This window comes from Physcomitrium patens, chromosome 9, assembly GCF_059467195.1.
Source record: "Physcomitrium patens ecotype Gransden chromosome 9, ASM5946719v1, whole genome shotgun sequence".
In the NCBI taxonomy this organism is placed as follows: Eukaryota; Viridiplantae; Streptophyta; class Bryopsida; order Funariales; family Funariaceae; genus Physcomitrium; species Physcomitrium patens.
The window spans coordinates 13,749,328-13,763,789 of NC_143418.1; the positions used below are offsets into that span (position 1 = coordinate 13,749,328).

Consider the following 14,462-nt stretch of genomic DNA (forward strand, 5'->3'; position numbering starts at 1 on the left):
TGAAGCCCCCTACTTGAATTCAAACACAAGGATAAGATGTTGTTTTTTGTTTCCTTTTAATTTATTATTCACATGGGTAATAAGAATATAAACACACAAGGCTGCATCATGCATGGGTTAGTGGGGTATTACTGCCAGGTAAGCAGACCCAGTTTGTGTAGCCATCTAAAGCATGAATCACATGTGATGAGTCCCTTTATTGAATTAGGACCCCCCCCCCCCATGCCTCCCAAAGCTCTTTACTGACCAAGCCATAGCCTGGAAAAAGATAAAGAAAACAGAAACAAAATCAATTACAATAATAATAAAGCATGACCTAATAATAAAGCCACATCGAAACAGTAAGAATGAATGCATGGAGGAACAATTTTGCATGGATCCTTCCTTGGAGTCGGTCAGTCCTCATGCTCATGTTTCTTCTATTTCTTCCTGGGAATCGATGCCGAAGCCGAAAACAGTGAGATAGCGTCACAAAATCACTCGCAGTTTCAGTCGAAAAAAAAAAAAAAAAAAAAAAAACATAAAACTTTGTTGGTAAGTTTAGATTCCACGACTGATTTCTGCGGCCTCCCGTTGTTGTAAGCGCAGCAAACAACCAACAATCAAACAAACAAACACTGAGTTTTAGCGATGCTTATGAAAGAGAAGGTGTGGGAGTTGGATTTTTCCAGCACTGTAGAGGAACCTGTTTTCCCGTGTGGGTTTGTTTGTAGATTTGAAGGGAGAGTGAGTGTGTGAGGGTGCTGTCGTGCGGTTTTACGTGATGCTGGTGGCGATTATGCTGCTGCTGGGCATTGGAATTGCACAATGACCGAGCTGGGGTTGCAGATTCTGCGCTGGTTTCCTACATACAGGGAGGCCCGATCTGCGCCGTTCAGTAGATTCCTCGCTTTAGAGAGCGATGCAATAATCCGTGCCAACGCCTTGCTCGATTCAGCAGCGGAACAAATTGATGTAAACAATTTAGGGAAATTGCGACTGGTGTCCGTATGCGTTGTTGGGTTTGTAGTTGTCAGATAACTGGGAGATACCTGGACCCACCATGGGAAAAAGCACCGTGAAGAGCCAGCTGGAACTGGCTAAAAACATGCGGTACGAGAGAGAATACGAGACCGTATCAGTGTACGAGAGTAATTTCAGAGAATGGACTGCGGCGACAAGGGACGAGCGGGGCAGCCAGTGGAGCTGCAAGTGGAGTTGGTGAAGAGGCAGAGGCAGAAGAAGAAGATGAGGAGGACGTGCTCGTGAAAGGAAGCGAGATTCGGGTTGTGAGTTTGTGAGGGGGAGTGCGTTGGAGATTGAGAGTTTTGCGAGAGGGAGGAGGAAGTGGGGAAGCAATGCGGTCGCAGAAAGTGCCTTACTGGGCTGATAAGGAGGCGGGAGGAGAGAGCGAGGATGAATCGAGATCGGGATCGGAGTCTGGATCGGAGGACAATGAGGAGGGTGATGCAAGGGGCGGAACCAGTGGCTCCGTGCCCCTCTGGCCTCAGAGTTACAGGTGAACCAGATTGTTGGGTTGGTTTTTCTTTGTGTTTTTTTCGTTTTGTTTAGTTGGTTGTTTGTGTGGGAGTTCGCTGTAGATTGCGCTTTGTGGGGGTTTGAGATGTTCTTTTAGCTCTTCGTCGTTAGTGTTTTTTTTTTTTTTTTTTGAAGAGTTTGCGATAGCTGGTTTGAGAGATTGTTTGGTTCGCGCAAGGAAGTAGAGCTGAGATAGCTCTACTTCTATTTCCACCCCCTTTCTTTCCTTTGTGCCTTGCATGAAGCGTCACCAACGGGACTGAATTTCGGGGAGCCTTTTCTGGCTACCAGATTCTGATTTGACTGCAGTTTAAGTGTACTTCCAAGTTCTACAGATTTTTTTTTGGCGGTTGGAATCGGAATGTGGTGCAGTAGAAGTTAGAGCTAGTGGTGATTGTGAGCATGTTGGTTGACTGCTCGATTATGTTCGAAAACAGGTTTGACGTGAAATTCAAGTGGTGCATGTAGCGCCTGGCTAATCAGTGCAAGGTCGTAGCCCTACGTAGTTCCTCCTGGGATAATTTGTGAAAGGTGTTAGGCACTTCGGAGATTTGAAGCCTGTGCAGGTGTAAATCACGGGCTTTGTTTTTGTGGAGTATGGCTGCAGTGGTTATGGGGGGGAACATGAACATCCTGCAGTCATTGTTAAATTTGGTGCGTGGTTCACTGATCGAAATAGAGAGAATTTTCTCTGTAGATTTTGTCTACGTTGCGTTCGAGAGTCGAATAATTCTGTAGTATTCTGTGCCATCAACCGGTTATATTGCGCTCGCCAGCTTGTGAGCTGGTGTTTTCCGACATCTCGGATGAAGACCTTTAGATTTTAAAGCAATTAGATCGTCAGCTTCATTGATAAATCCGTTGGAGGATTCCAACATCGGGTTACAAATTTATGAAAATTTAGATTCCCATTAGTCGCAGGCAGTGAGCTTGGTGACCTTCCAGTAGTTTTGGGAACTCGATGCCGCTCCATTGCCGTGCGAGAATTTGCTATGTGGATTTCTTGATCGTTATCGAGGATACGAGTCTGTTCAAACTTGTGGGTCCCTCTTGATTGTACGAAAAAACACCGCTTTAGAATAGACGTGTTTGATTAGCAGGGCCGATTTCCTTTATATTTAAAATTAATTTCCTTTAAAAAAATCTTTCACATACTGTCCTTGGTGAATAAGTGTTCTGTATGATGTTTCATTTCTGGTTTCAGACATTTAACTGGAGGGTTTGTGGCTGACATTTAGCCTTTTGTAGGGCCTGATTGTGCCACACCTTTAGTTATAACTCAACAATTGATAATGTTGCATGGAAATTGTGGTCTTTACAGGCAGTCCATGGATATGTACAGCACGTTACAATCCCCCAGCATTAGCTTATTTAGCCCAGGGCTACACCATCGTCTCAGTTCTTCCCACTTAGCGTCTTCGTACCAAAAGTTTCCTTCAGATCACAGAGATGAGCCAACCCTAGGTACACAGCCCCTGAAGATTCCGTTTCTCCAGGACCAAGAGAAAAAGGAGGATTATGTGTTACCTTATTCCGACCCAGTCCGAAAACTTGAGGATCAATTCGTGAAGTCGGATTCTGTCTACGTGGTTGAAAAGCCTGAACCAACTGGAAGTAGCTTTTTACAAGGACTTTTCAATGGTGGGTGTCTGATTATACTCCTTACTTATTTGTGAATTTTTGCACCTTGAGTCATTTCTCATGATCCACTAATTGACAGGCTGTATGCTATTCCTCATTTCATTTATTCACTTGTTTTCCTACCTTGTTATCTGTTTTAATTTTTTGAATGCGCGCTCTCGCTCTTAACTGAATGCCACCATTCTTGAACGTGGTAGAATGCTTTAATTATTTAGCGCGCTCATTGCTGTTTCCGAGAATCTCTAGGAGGTGGATTAATAAATCCATGGTTTTCCAATACTGATTCTTTGCCTATTTCTTATATTGTACTGCCATTCTTCTTCTTCTTCGTCTTCTTCTTCTTCTTACTATCATTATTGTTATTGTTGTTGTTATGATTATTCTTAAATGGTAGAAATTATATGTGCAGGAATGAACGTGCTGGCAGGTGTGGGAGTTTTGACCACTCCTTACGCTTTGAAGGAAGCAGGCTGGGTTGCTGTTGTCTACCTGTGTTTACTTTCACTGTTTTGCTTTTATACTGGAATTCTTCTTCGACGATGCTTGGAAAGTGAACCAGGTCTAGCTACGTATCCGGATATTGGACAGGCCGCGTTTGGTAATACTGGACGGATTATCATCTCAGTGAGTCTTGCAATCCTGGATAAATGTTAATGTGTCGTTGAAACTGTTCTTCGGAGTGATGCAGTCTCAATTGTTTTTTCCAGTGACATGCCAAATTTTAGCCTTAAATCATTTTGGTTGGTTAAAGATGAGGTAAATGTGCTTTATCCGTGCACGACATAGAAACTCAGGAGTGCTGAACTGAAGAAACGCCAGCTTTGCGAGCGCACTGGTGATCGTGCTAGGATGAGCTGGCTGTTTGTGTTGACGGAGCTCTGTCACCAGGACCATGCTTATTCTTGACTAATTTATCACTCTTTATGGCTGCGTGCAGATTATTCTTTACACGGAGCTATACGTAAGCATACTGTCGTTAAATGGCTCTACTGTTGCGATTACCTTCATAAAATTTAATTCACTCAAATTAATTCGGTTGCATGAGACGGTGGTTTCCAGTGTTACTTGTAGAAAAATATGTCGTTTGTGATGGCACATCTTGTGCATGCTAGTGGTTGATTAAGTACATGATTACAAAGAGTTTTACTCTTCGTCAGGATAGGGTTAAGTTGGACTTGACAAGCTGGTTTACTTGGGTGAATGGATTGTGCTCAGGCATGTTGTGTGGAGTTCTTAATTCTGGAAGGAGACAATCTATCAGCTCTCTTCCCCGGGGCACATTTATCCGTAGCGGGCGTTCATTTCGACTCCAAAACTGTTTTTTCCGTCCTCACAGCATTGTTCGTACTACCTACAGTATGGTTACGGGATCTTAGCTACTTGTCCTATGTTTCAGGTTTGGCTTACTGAAACCTTTACCCTTTTTGGCTTGCATAATGTTGGCGGTATTCTTATTGCTGCTCACATGAACGTTTGGGTCGAAGACATTGCTGTGTAAATGCATTAATAGATTGATGCTCCACTTGTTTACCTGCGTGGAATTGCAACAAATTATGGGTGCAGCTGGAGGCGTTATAGCATCTATGGTAGTGGCATTTTCAGTGGTCGGGGTTGGTGCGATTGATGGTGTTGGGTTCTATGAAACGGGGCCTCTCTTCAAGTTATCTGGTTTGCCTGTATCTATTGGCCTGTTTGGCTTTTGTTATTCCGGACACGCTGTGTTCCCGAACATTTATTCGTCATTGCGGAATAGGAATGACTACAACAAAGTTCTAGGTGTGAGGTGCGCTTCTATGTCAACCTAGAATCATTGTTCTACACCTAACCCTGCAATGATTATGTGGCTCTGCTGTTTATGCATTTAATTAAGGTAGATCGTCTTATTTTGTTGTGTTTCGAGTATCTGAAGGACGCGAGGATAATAATAAGACCGTTTTTATGCCTTGAAGTGCAGTTTCATATTGTGCACGCTTCTTTATGCTGGAATGGCCGTCTTGGGATTCAAAATGTTTGGAGCAGATACTGCGTCTCAAATCACCCTTAATTTGCCCAAGCAATTTCTGGCTTCCAAAATAGCTGTTTGGACCACGGTGAGCAATCTTTTCCAGTGCGTCTTCTCTTGATTTTTACTGTCTTGCTTCTGTGGGTTCATTTTCACTATAGTTACCACGTAGCATTTTACAAGACCGGCTTTAGCCACCAGTAAGAAAATAATGTATGACAGGCTATCAACATGTATTTATGCTCTGGAGAGGATAATTATGATATTAACAGCGATGATTTTGGTGGGCGTTGCACAGGTGGTGAACCCGTTTACGAAATATCCTTTTAATAAATTCTTCTAAGTCAGTCTGAATTTTTTCGACAAAGTTTACATGTCCAGTCAACGTATGAGTCGTGTCTCGCTGATTTTGTTTCAAAGATGTAAAACCGTAGAAATCATGTAGCGTTTCCATGTGCAAGTCAGTGCAAACAAATCAGATCGTGTGCACGGCTTGCCGTGATGAATCTTATAGGAAGGTCCTCAGAATATTACTTAATGGTCACCTTCAGAGAATCTGACCCTGAAGATAAGCATAAGTGCTGTAGAGGGTGTGTCGATACTTGAAAAAAAAAAATTCTAGCGTGGATCCTTAACTTGAAGAAAGCACATTTGCATTAACTATGACACCAGTGGCACTGAGTTTGGAGGAACTACTGCCGCATAGCCCCGACTCCTTGAAGCATCGGTCCTCATCAATCTTTATACGCACAGCGCTTGTGGTCTCTACTATTGGTGTGGCAGTCCTAGTTCCGTTTTTTGGTGGGTATATCTGACTTATTTCCTTATGTCACTTTTGTTGTTGAAAAAAGAAACTGAGAGAGCGAATCGATTTAGTGGTTGTTAATGAATTGGATCATACCAACCACATCGTGAAGTGTGGACCTGCTTCAGCCGAAATTTATATTCTGTTCAAGCAGACTTTTGGTTTAATTAACAATTATGTTGTTCCTTCTCGACACAAGTATTGTAGCTTTGCTGCATTTTTCATGACTTACTGCACAGAAGACATACACAACCTATCCTAAGAAAGATTCTGATGATTTTTTTAACCTTGGCTTTGATAATACTGGGTTTCAGGCTATGTGATGGCCTTCATAGGTTCCTTCCTTAGTATGACTGTGGTGAGTAATTTATAACCTGCAATCCCGTAGATATAGATGACTGCTAGGAAAGTTCGTGACTAGAAAATGAGCTGATTGGAGAGCTGATTGGAGAATCTTCTTGTGTGAACAGTCTGATGTATTCTTCTATTTGTTAGCATGAGTGGAAGAACGAAAGTTGAATAGTAGAATTCGTGAAAAAGTCATGCGTGGTTATATATCAATCGTTGATGCATAGGGCTTGTAATACCCGCTCTGAGGCATAGCCGCACAAATCTCGTACATTTGAACTTTTGATGTTTGTATGATGACATCTTGTTTGGCGTTGGATTACAGTCTTTAATTCTTCCCTGTGCATGCTTCCTCGCCATATTCGGCAAGAAAATATCGATGATTCAGGTGAATTTTCTCATATTAACTCCTAGTAATTCATGGAAGAAAAAGGGTGCATCTTTAATATATTCCTAGCCTTCATGTGTTCTCTAGTTTTCTGGCGACTCAACATGTGAATCTGCTTAAGTAGGATTTGGATGCTTAAGCTAATATCAGTAGTACGTAGAATTATCAGTGTTGCTTTCTTCACATTTGAATGTCCTGTTCGTATATAGCTTGACCGACATTCTAACGGCAGCTCATGTGTGTCACAGATATTTTTCTGTGTTATGGTGATGTTAATAGGGTTCATCTGTCTGGTGTTGGGGACTTACTCCTCTATCTCTGGCATTGTTGCGAGCTACTCTCAACCCGATAATTTTCTTCCTTGAGTGCCCATTGCATTCAATGAGAGCGAGGAAGTTTTTAATTTTATTTCATCTCTTATTTTATATATATATATATATATATATATATATATATATTGCAACTTTGGGTGTGGGATATTGACATCGCGGCCTTCAACTCATGAAATCCAAGTAAAAAGATACGTATTGTATTTTAGCTACACCCATGTACAACAAGGTATATTAGTTAATAAGAATCAAATGGAAGAGTTCCATAATGCTTCCAGCGTCAATTCTAATTTGTATCCTGTCCTTGTTCCCTCCCATAGTAACTGGGGAAGATAGACATCTGCTGAATTCACGAAGTTGCTACCAATTTTGTATCCGAGTCCATGTCCTGAAATTTTTCCCCTTGCTGATTGCCATCCCCATGGCACTCTCTGTCTTTGTATCATTTGTGCCAACATAGTACATTCGAAAACTGCCGTCGTCCATTTGCAAAACATGAGGGGCTGCAACTGTGCCGTTGTCCCAAACCTCCTCGCCAACTCGAGCAGAGAATATTGGGCCTTGGCAGAGTGGGTCTCTCTCCCAATGAATCCCATCTGGTGAGATTGCAAGACCAATTCCATGAATGCCTTTATTATTGACGCCCTCGTAAAACATGAAGTACTCGTTGTCGATCAAGAGTACGTGCCTGCGGCCAACTCCACCCTCGTCCCACGAACCAGGCGCTCCTCGTGTCAATGCTTTTCCTGCTTTAAACCATTTGTGTCCGTCGGCAGAGAGTGCAACGCCTATTGATGAGAAAGGGAGGGTCTGTTTCTCAATGGAGCTGTAAGTCATCAACCAAGTTTTATCCTCGTCTGATGGATCTTGACAGCGATGTCTGCTACTCGGAGGAAGCACTCTCGGCCACGCAATGAACAATTCGTCCCACTCATTCTGCAGTCCTACATTGAGTAGAGGGTTTCCTGTGAACAACGCGCGGTCGAAGACAACGCCATCAGCTGATTTGACAAGCCCTGGAAGCATCCTGAGGCCTTGGAGAGCTTTGTTGCTGGGTCCGATTTCCATCTTCTCGGCTGACCCACCGAAGTAGAACATCCACCATTGACCTGCAACAACGAAAATGTAAGCAGGTTCAGGGTTTAATTAGCTAATTGGAGAGAATGCAATGACAGGCATAGAAAAGAGCTGTGCATGTACCATCGTGGAAGAGGACATCACTGCAGCCAACATGCACAGAGTCGAAAGTGTCGCCTCCTTCTTCCGGATCAAGTATGGCTCCTTGAGGCAACGGGCCTCTGTGGCGACTCCAGTGCACACCATCCTCCGAAAGGGCAAGCCCCACACGACCAGTTGACAACAAAGCCGGCCTTACTCCAGACGACCAATTGTCCCCATCGCGGCCGTAGTAGTACATCCTCCATGTAGACGACGATGGCTCCCTCACAACAACAGGATGGAACACACATTTGTGATCCCACCAATCCTCCCCCTCTTCTCCCGGTCCAAACAACCTTCCTGCTAGTCTAGGGCCGATAGGGGGAAAAAAAACATAAAAAATCATCAACTTCTAAAATGAACTCCAAAGCGACGTGTTCACACTGTCTCACTCACGTCGCTCAGAATTCATCACGAAACGCGTAAAGGATGCCCATCTCACCTACTCGGAGAAAACGAGTTAGCCATCGCGCTGCAACTCACCGAATTCTCCACGCCCTGGGACAATTTCAGTGACCTCGAACGTAGGATAAGGGCAGGAGAGAACTCGTGGCGTCGCACTGTCCTAGTACACTCACATTGTGCACCACTTGACCCAGATCGTGACCAGCGAATATAATCTCTCGTTGAGTGGTGATACGTCCCGTGCAGCTGGGGAGACGACTCGAAAGGAAACCTAAACGAAAGAATGGGATGCGAGGAAGCGAGCATCATGCCCATCTGCATCAAAATCTAATTCTCAAAACTCCCCCTAGTCTCTGCCAGCATCAGCTGGCACCCATCAGTGACCCAAATGCTCTAGAACGGAGCCGGAGATCGCGGTGTACGCAGAAACAATGCGATTGCAATTGCGAAAGCGATGATGCACAAATGCAAAAGAACAGGGATGAGAAAAAAGCGAGCGTGACACTCGCAGAATGCAGGTGATCGTCGATGCATGGATTTCTTAAAGGAGAAGGATAAGTGAAGGGCTGCGATTATGTCATAAAATTCTCCACAAACTTCATCAGACCATGATCCTTGTGAGATTCATCAAGAGACGTGGCAGCAATCGTAGAAACAAAAGTGGCACCTTGCGGGGGGGGGGGGGCATAAACCCCACGATAAAGCAGTCTGCGAGGATAGTGACAAATTGCAACCCAGTGTCCTCCCAACACAAAGCTCGCAATGGCGTCGATACCAGTCTCGCCAATTTGGTTGTTTTTTTTGTTTTTTTGTTTTTTTTCCATTGCTGATGAATGTGTGCTTGTGTATTATGTGAATCTCTCAAGCCCTAGAGTATCATGTGGGTTCAAGTTTAATTTTTTATATCATATCACGCTATATATTATATGTCAAAACAACTAATTTAATGCCACCAATTTTTCATGGTATAATCAAGATTTCACATTGTTATAAAGATTTCAATGCCAAAATTACTTACAACAAGATTGTGTTTGATTTCAAAAGCCCATATTTCATCTTAAATGTGAAAATTGCAAAGAATGAGAAAACTGTTGTGGTTGGTCAACTAATTCCTACAAATAAAAATTGAAAAATTGAAAATTAGAGTTTTAGATTTTGTAAAGATGATTCAATTTAATATTCTAAAAATTGCACAATAATAACTAATACGTAGATAAAAGGAAAAAGAAAAGAAGAAACTAACATTGCCCTTCAATCATTCTCTTTTTATTATAATAATGTCAAGAAATATCTTTTTCTCAGAGCTACTTCATAGACATAATTTACATCACGTAATCTTCAACTTTCTATTAGCATACAATATTGATAGCTATAAATGAAAGTTCCATTTATAACTAACAATATTATATTGATTGTAAATTAATCATGAAATTTAAATGTAATTAAAAAATTATTAATCTTTATCTATTTTAGTTTTACATTTATTATATAATACTAATTATATATTTGAATATATCATTTATAATATTTTTTTACAAAAAATATATATAAAAAAACCAATTTTATTTTCTGCTAGTGGGATACCTGTGTACACATATATATATATATATATATATATATATAATATTATAACTTAGATAATACCCTAAATTTTGGTTGATACAATCTGTTTAACCATATATTTTCAGATAATTAAATTAAATTAAATTAAGTATTTTAATATTTAAAAGCTATTTTATTAAAAGGGGTCCAAATTGTGGTCTTTGATCTAAAATACTGGCTTGTAAAAGTCTAAAAATTAAACAAATATTCTCAAGAAATTTTTTTATCTTTTTTATTTACCATAGGTAGTCTTATTTTAGGAAGTAAAATATATTATTTTAGAAAAATAATCTAAAAACACAAAAAATCAAGCTTATACAATTAAAAATTAAAGATTTTTTATTTTTACTTTGAGATTAATAATAATAATTATTATCATTACTATCACAACTATTATTATTATTTAAAAAAAATTAATCTAAATTTTTTCAATACAAGATTTATTATTGTAATTATTTTTTATTTTTGTGATTTCTCTATAATATCTATTTTTCAATTTAATATTTTATAATTTTTTTGTATCAAGTATATTTTATAAATACGAGTATTTTTTATTTTGTATTTTTTTTGATAAAATGTGATTATAAAACCAGTCTAAAAAATGTCATATTCTAATTAGAATGTCATCGATTCAAAACTTGTGTCATTATGGAATACTCTTAGTTCTCATAATTTGTTTACATTCATGAAGTACATTTATTTCCTTCAAGAAATTGTGCTATTACTAAAAATTGAAAACTATTATGAACTAGCTGTTTTTTTCTATCATTGGTAATATTAATAAAGCACTAAGACAAGTAACAAATCAAAATGCATTAACTGTTAAAGATAACAATTTTTTTTCAATAGATTTGTAAGCATATATATTGATGTTGAAAAAAAAGATCTTATTTGATGTCCTGTGGCTTCTTTGGTCTTATGCTTTGGTGTAAATTATAGGTTTTGTTTTATGTATCCTTGTTAATAATTTTTAATTTAAAACAATACTTATCTATTTATTTATTTATATAAATTGATTTTCTGCATTTAAAACATATTTCACATCCTTAAATAATAAAGGTTTCTTTTGTTTTATAATGGTTTATAATTTTATGATTTTAGATTTTTTTTTTATTTCATATAAAATAATCTAAGAAATTAATTTAATATTTGAAAATAAACACTTTTCTAATTTATCATAAGTTCCTTGTTCTTGTAGATTTTCTAATACCAAAAATTTATTGTGTTTAGAATTTTCATCATTCTTATAAAATATTATGATATTATTTAAGTGAATTCCTAAAAAATTAACTAACTATTTTTTAAAAAATACCACGCATTATATGTTGAAAGTTTCTAAGTGCATTGATAAGCCTATATAATATAAAAATATATTTAAAGGTCTATATCTTATGCAAAATTGTATATTCTACTTAATTCATTTTTTTATTTCTAGAATGAGTTGTAGACATTCTTTTAATATTTTTTGTAAAAATATTTTTTTATCTAAGTTATTCTAATATTTATTAAATTAATATATATATATATATATATATATATATCTTTTTTAGTTTATAATAATTGATATCTATCTAGAGTGATCTATGTTCTTCTCGGCAAATATATACTTCTCGGCAAATATAATGGGTATTCTTGCTAATAACCTCAAATGTCAAATTATATTTTTGATAATTATTAGATGGGTGCCAATTAGGATTGTATTTTTTTATTTTTTTATTTTTTTTAGTACGATTAGACAGTCATGTGGTTGATGTTCTAATAATAGCATATATAGATTTTTTTATTTTTTTATGTTTTAAGTTATATTATTAATTCATTTTTTTAAGACCAAGTAATTTTTTTTGTTCTTACTGATTAAAGTACTTGGTGGTGTAATATTATACTTAATTGCATGTATTTTAATTTTTTATGTAAATATTCTAACTTTGTAACATCTTAAGTATTTTTATTTTATAATTTTTTTCTTTATTATCTTTTATTAAATGTTATTATAAGATTTTATAATTTAAGCTACAGAAATATAAGAATTACAAGTTTTTAATGATATTAAATAACATTAAAAAAATGTAAAATGTTTGCTATGTTGCAATTACTTCCAAAAAAAATGTGTTTTTCTTGAATCATCTCTTGACAATAAAAGTTGTCTATGATTGATTTCTATAAGCATTGCAAGGGCATTCTTTTTAAATTCTAGGTTCTGTTGCTTGAAAAAATCTTTGTCATTAACAAATACTGAACTTTTAGTTTTTAAAAATATCACACGAATTTCTTAACTTACATTTTAATACAAATAAAATTTTAAAAATAACGTTCAAAATTCAGAGATAAAAAATAATATATTTTTAGTGATAAGTTAATATTTTCTAATTACACGGAATTTATTGTCATTAAAAAGTGTTGTTTTTTTATAAGAGATTAATGAAAATAAATGTTTATTCTTGACTAATAAACTTCTATTTGGTAGAAGAAACTTTAGCAATATGTTTTGGCAAATTATATTACTTAGGTTGTTTATTCCTGATTTTTTTCTATTGTGTTTTTCTTGTATTACTATTTAAATTGAGTTTCATCAAATAATATTTTATTTCTTTAATTTTTTATATATAAACCTGTATAACTTAATATTTTGAATACAATAATTTTATGTATATTATTTTATTTTTTAAAAAATGATATACTTAATTAGAATTAATTTTTTTAAAACTACTTAAGTAATGAATTTTTAAACAATTTATATTGTTAAAAGCAAATATATTATTATGAAGACAAGATAAAAATTAATTAATTAATTATCTTAATAATTTTTTTTGTATCAATTAATATACATGCAAGTTATTAAAATTCAAGACTATATATCAAATCAAATCATGATATTAATTTTTTATTCAATTTTCTATTTTACAATTGCTTCTTTATTAAAATTTTCAAAGATTATCAAGAATTTATTTATTTACTTATTTAAGATTATAAACTATGCTAATATAGTAATTATCAAAAACATGCCTATAATTTGGATAAATCTATTAAAACAACTTAAGAAATAAAAGATTATAAATAATTATACTTATGAAAAAAAATTAAATTTTATTCTTATTTTGTCAAATTTATTCAAAATATTAGTTTTATATTCTTTTTTTACAAATTGATAACCTTTGCAAGAAGAAGGAAAATAAATAAATAAATAAAAACTTATTTTGTTTTTATTTTTATTTTTATTTTTATTTTTATTTTTTTTTTGTCAATCAAATAAAATTTTATATAATTATCATTATACTTTTTTCAAAACATCTACATGAGTTTTTGATTCAATAGCAATAAGCTATACATTCGATAATTCCACTATTATTATTATTAATTTTTTTTTTTTAAAGTTAGAATACATAGCATTAGCAAGGTTGTTCACAAAAAGAATATGGAATAAGATATCTCTTAATTTCATCATCCATTACTTATAGGTGGTGGCTATTATTCTAATAGATAACTTCCATCATTTGATGAATACATCCATCCAACATTTTATTTAGATTATCTATTAATATCTTATCTACTATGATAATATATCTTTAGTATATTCTTTATATCCTTATCCTTTGTTTATTCTTCTATCTTATTTCTTGGCCTTCTTATATACCAAGAGCCAACCTTTTGACTAATAGCAACTTATTTAAGATAATATCTTCTAAAATGTAACTTATTCTACTTTTACTTTTACTTATTTATTTTAATACTCCTATTTTGTTATTAGCCAAAGGTTTTTAATCCTAACACCTTTGTCAACATGTGATATCTATCTTTTACTAATACCTTTATCAAAAAATCATCAAACATGTCTTTTGTTGCATATTACTTCATATCAATTACTTCTATTTTAATTTTTTCTTTTATAAAGTAATGTTGATTATTAATGTGCTTGATCCTTGAATTATGCTTTGGATTCTTTGCAAATGTAAAATATCCTTAATTATCACACTCTATTGAAGTTGCTTCTATTTATATTATTCCAATATCTTTCAAAAGTTGTCTTAGCCAAATTGCCTCCATTACACCATGACTTGCTACCATGTACTTTGTCTCTATAGTTGATTTTGCAATTGTTGGTTGTCTTTTGCAATTCCAAGAAATAACTCCCACTTCAACAAAAAAAATATATTTTGTTGTTGAATTTCTATCATTTGCATCTCCAACATAATCCACATGACAATAATC

At 35.6% G+C, this 14,462-nt stretch overlaps 2 protein-coding genes across 2 annotated transcripts; one reads left to right on the forward strand and one right to left on the reverse strand.

Moving 5' to 3' along the window:
* The first annotated feature begins 1,136 nt into the window (after positions 1-1,136).
* Positions 1,137-7,321, forward strand: LOC112286708 (amino acid transporter AVT1B). The gene is made up of 12 exons (XM_024528859.3): positions 1,137-1,498; positions 2,840-3,159; positions 3,569-3,783; positions 4,097-4,120; positions 4,375-4,555; positions 4,723-4,942; positions 5,114-5,249; positions 5,460-5,479; positions 5,811-5,962; positions 6,281-6,324; positions 6,640-6,702; positions 6,951-7,321. Exons 1-12 carry the CDS (start codon positions 1,338-1,340, stop codon positions 7,065-7,067), a joined length of 1,653 nt encoding a protein of 550 aa, XP_024384627.1. The 5' UTR covers positions 1,137-1,337; the 3' UTR covers positions 7,068-7,321.
* On the reverse strand, positions 7,210-9,117 carry LOC112286709 (uncharacterized). Its single transcript, XM_024528860.3, has 3 exons — positions 8,692-9,117; positions 8,232-8,557; positions 7,210-8,140 (listed from the first exon to the last, which is right to left on the reverse strand). Exons 1-3 carry the CDS (start codon positions 8,973-8,975, stop codon positions 7,392-7,394), a joined length of 1,359 nt encoding a protein of 452 aa, XP_024384628.1. The 5' UTR covers positions 8,976-9,117; the 3' UTR covers positions 7,210-7,391.
* Between the last annotated feature and the right edge of the window lie 5,345 nt (positions 9,118-14,462).

Coding starts and splice junctions, on each gene's coding strand:
- LOC112286708 (XM_024528859.3), top strand. CDS start 1,338: ATGCGGTCGCAGAAAGTGCCTTACTGGGCTGATAAGGAGGCGGGAGGA. Junction 5,963..6,280: donor AGTCCTAGTTCCGTTTTTTG/GTGGGTATATCT, acceptor ACTGGGTTTCAG/GCTATGTGATGGCCTTCATA. Junction 6,703..6,950: donor AGAAAATATCGATGATTCAG/GTGAATTTTCTC, acceptor TGTGTGTCACAG/ATATTTTTCTGTGTTATGGT.
- LOC112286709 (XM_024528860.3), bottom strand. CDS start 8,975: ATGCAGATGGGCATGATGCTCGCTTCCTCGCATCCCATTCTTTCGTTT. Junction 8,558..8,691: donor AACTCGTTTTCTCCGAGTAG/GTGAGATGGGCA, acceptor TATCGGCCCTAG/ACTAGCAGGAAGGTTGTTTG. Junction 8,141..8,231: donor TGATGTCCTCTTCCACGATG/GTACATGCACAG, acceptor TCGTTGTTGCAG/GTCAATGGTGGATGTTCTAC.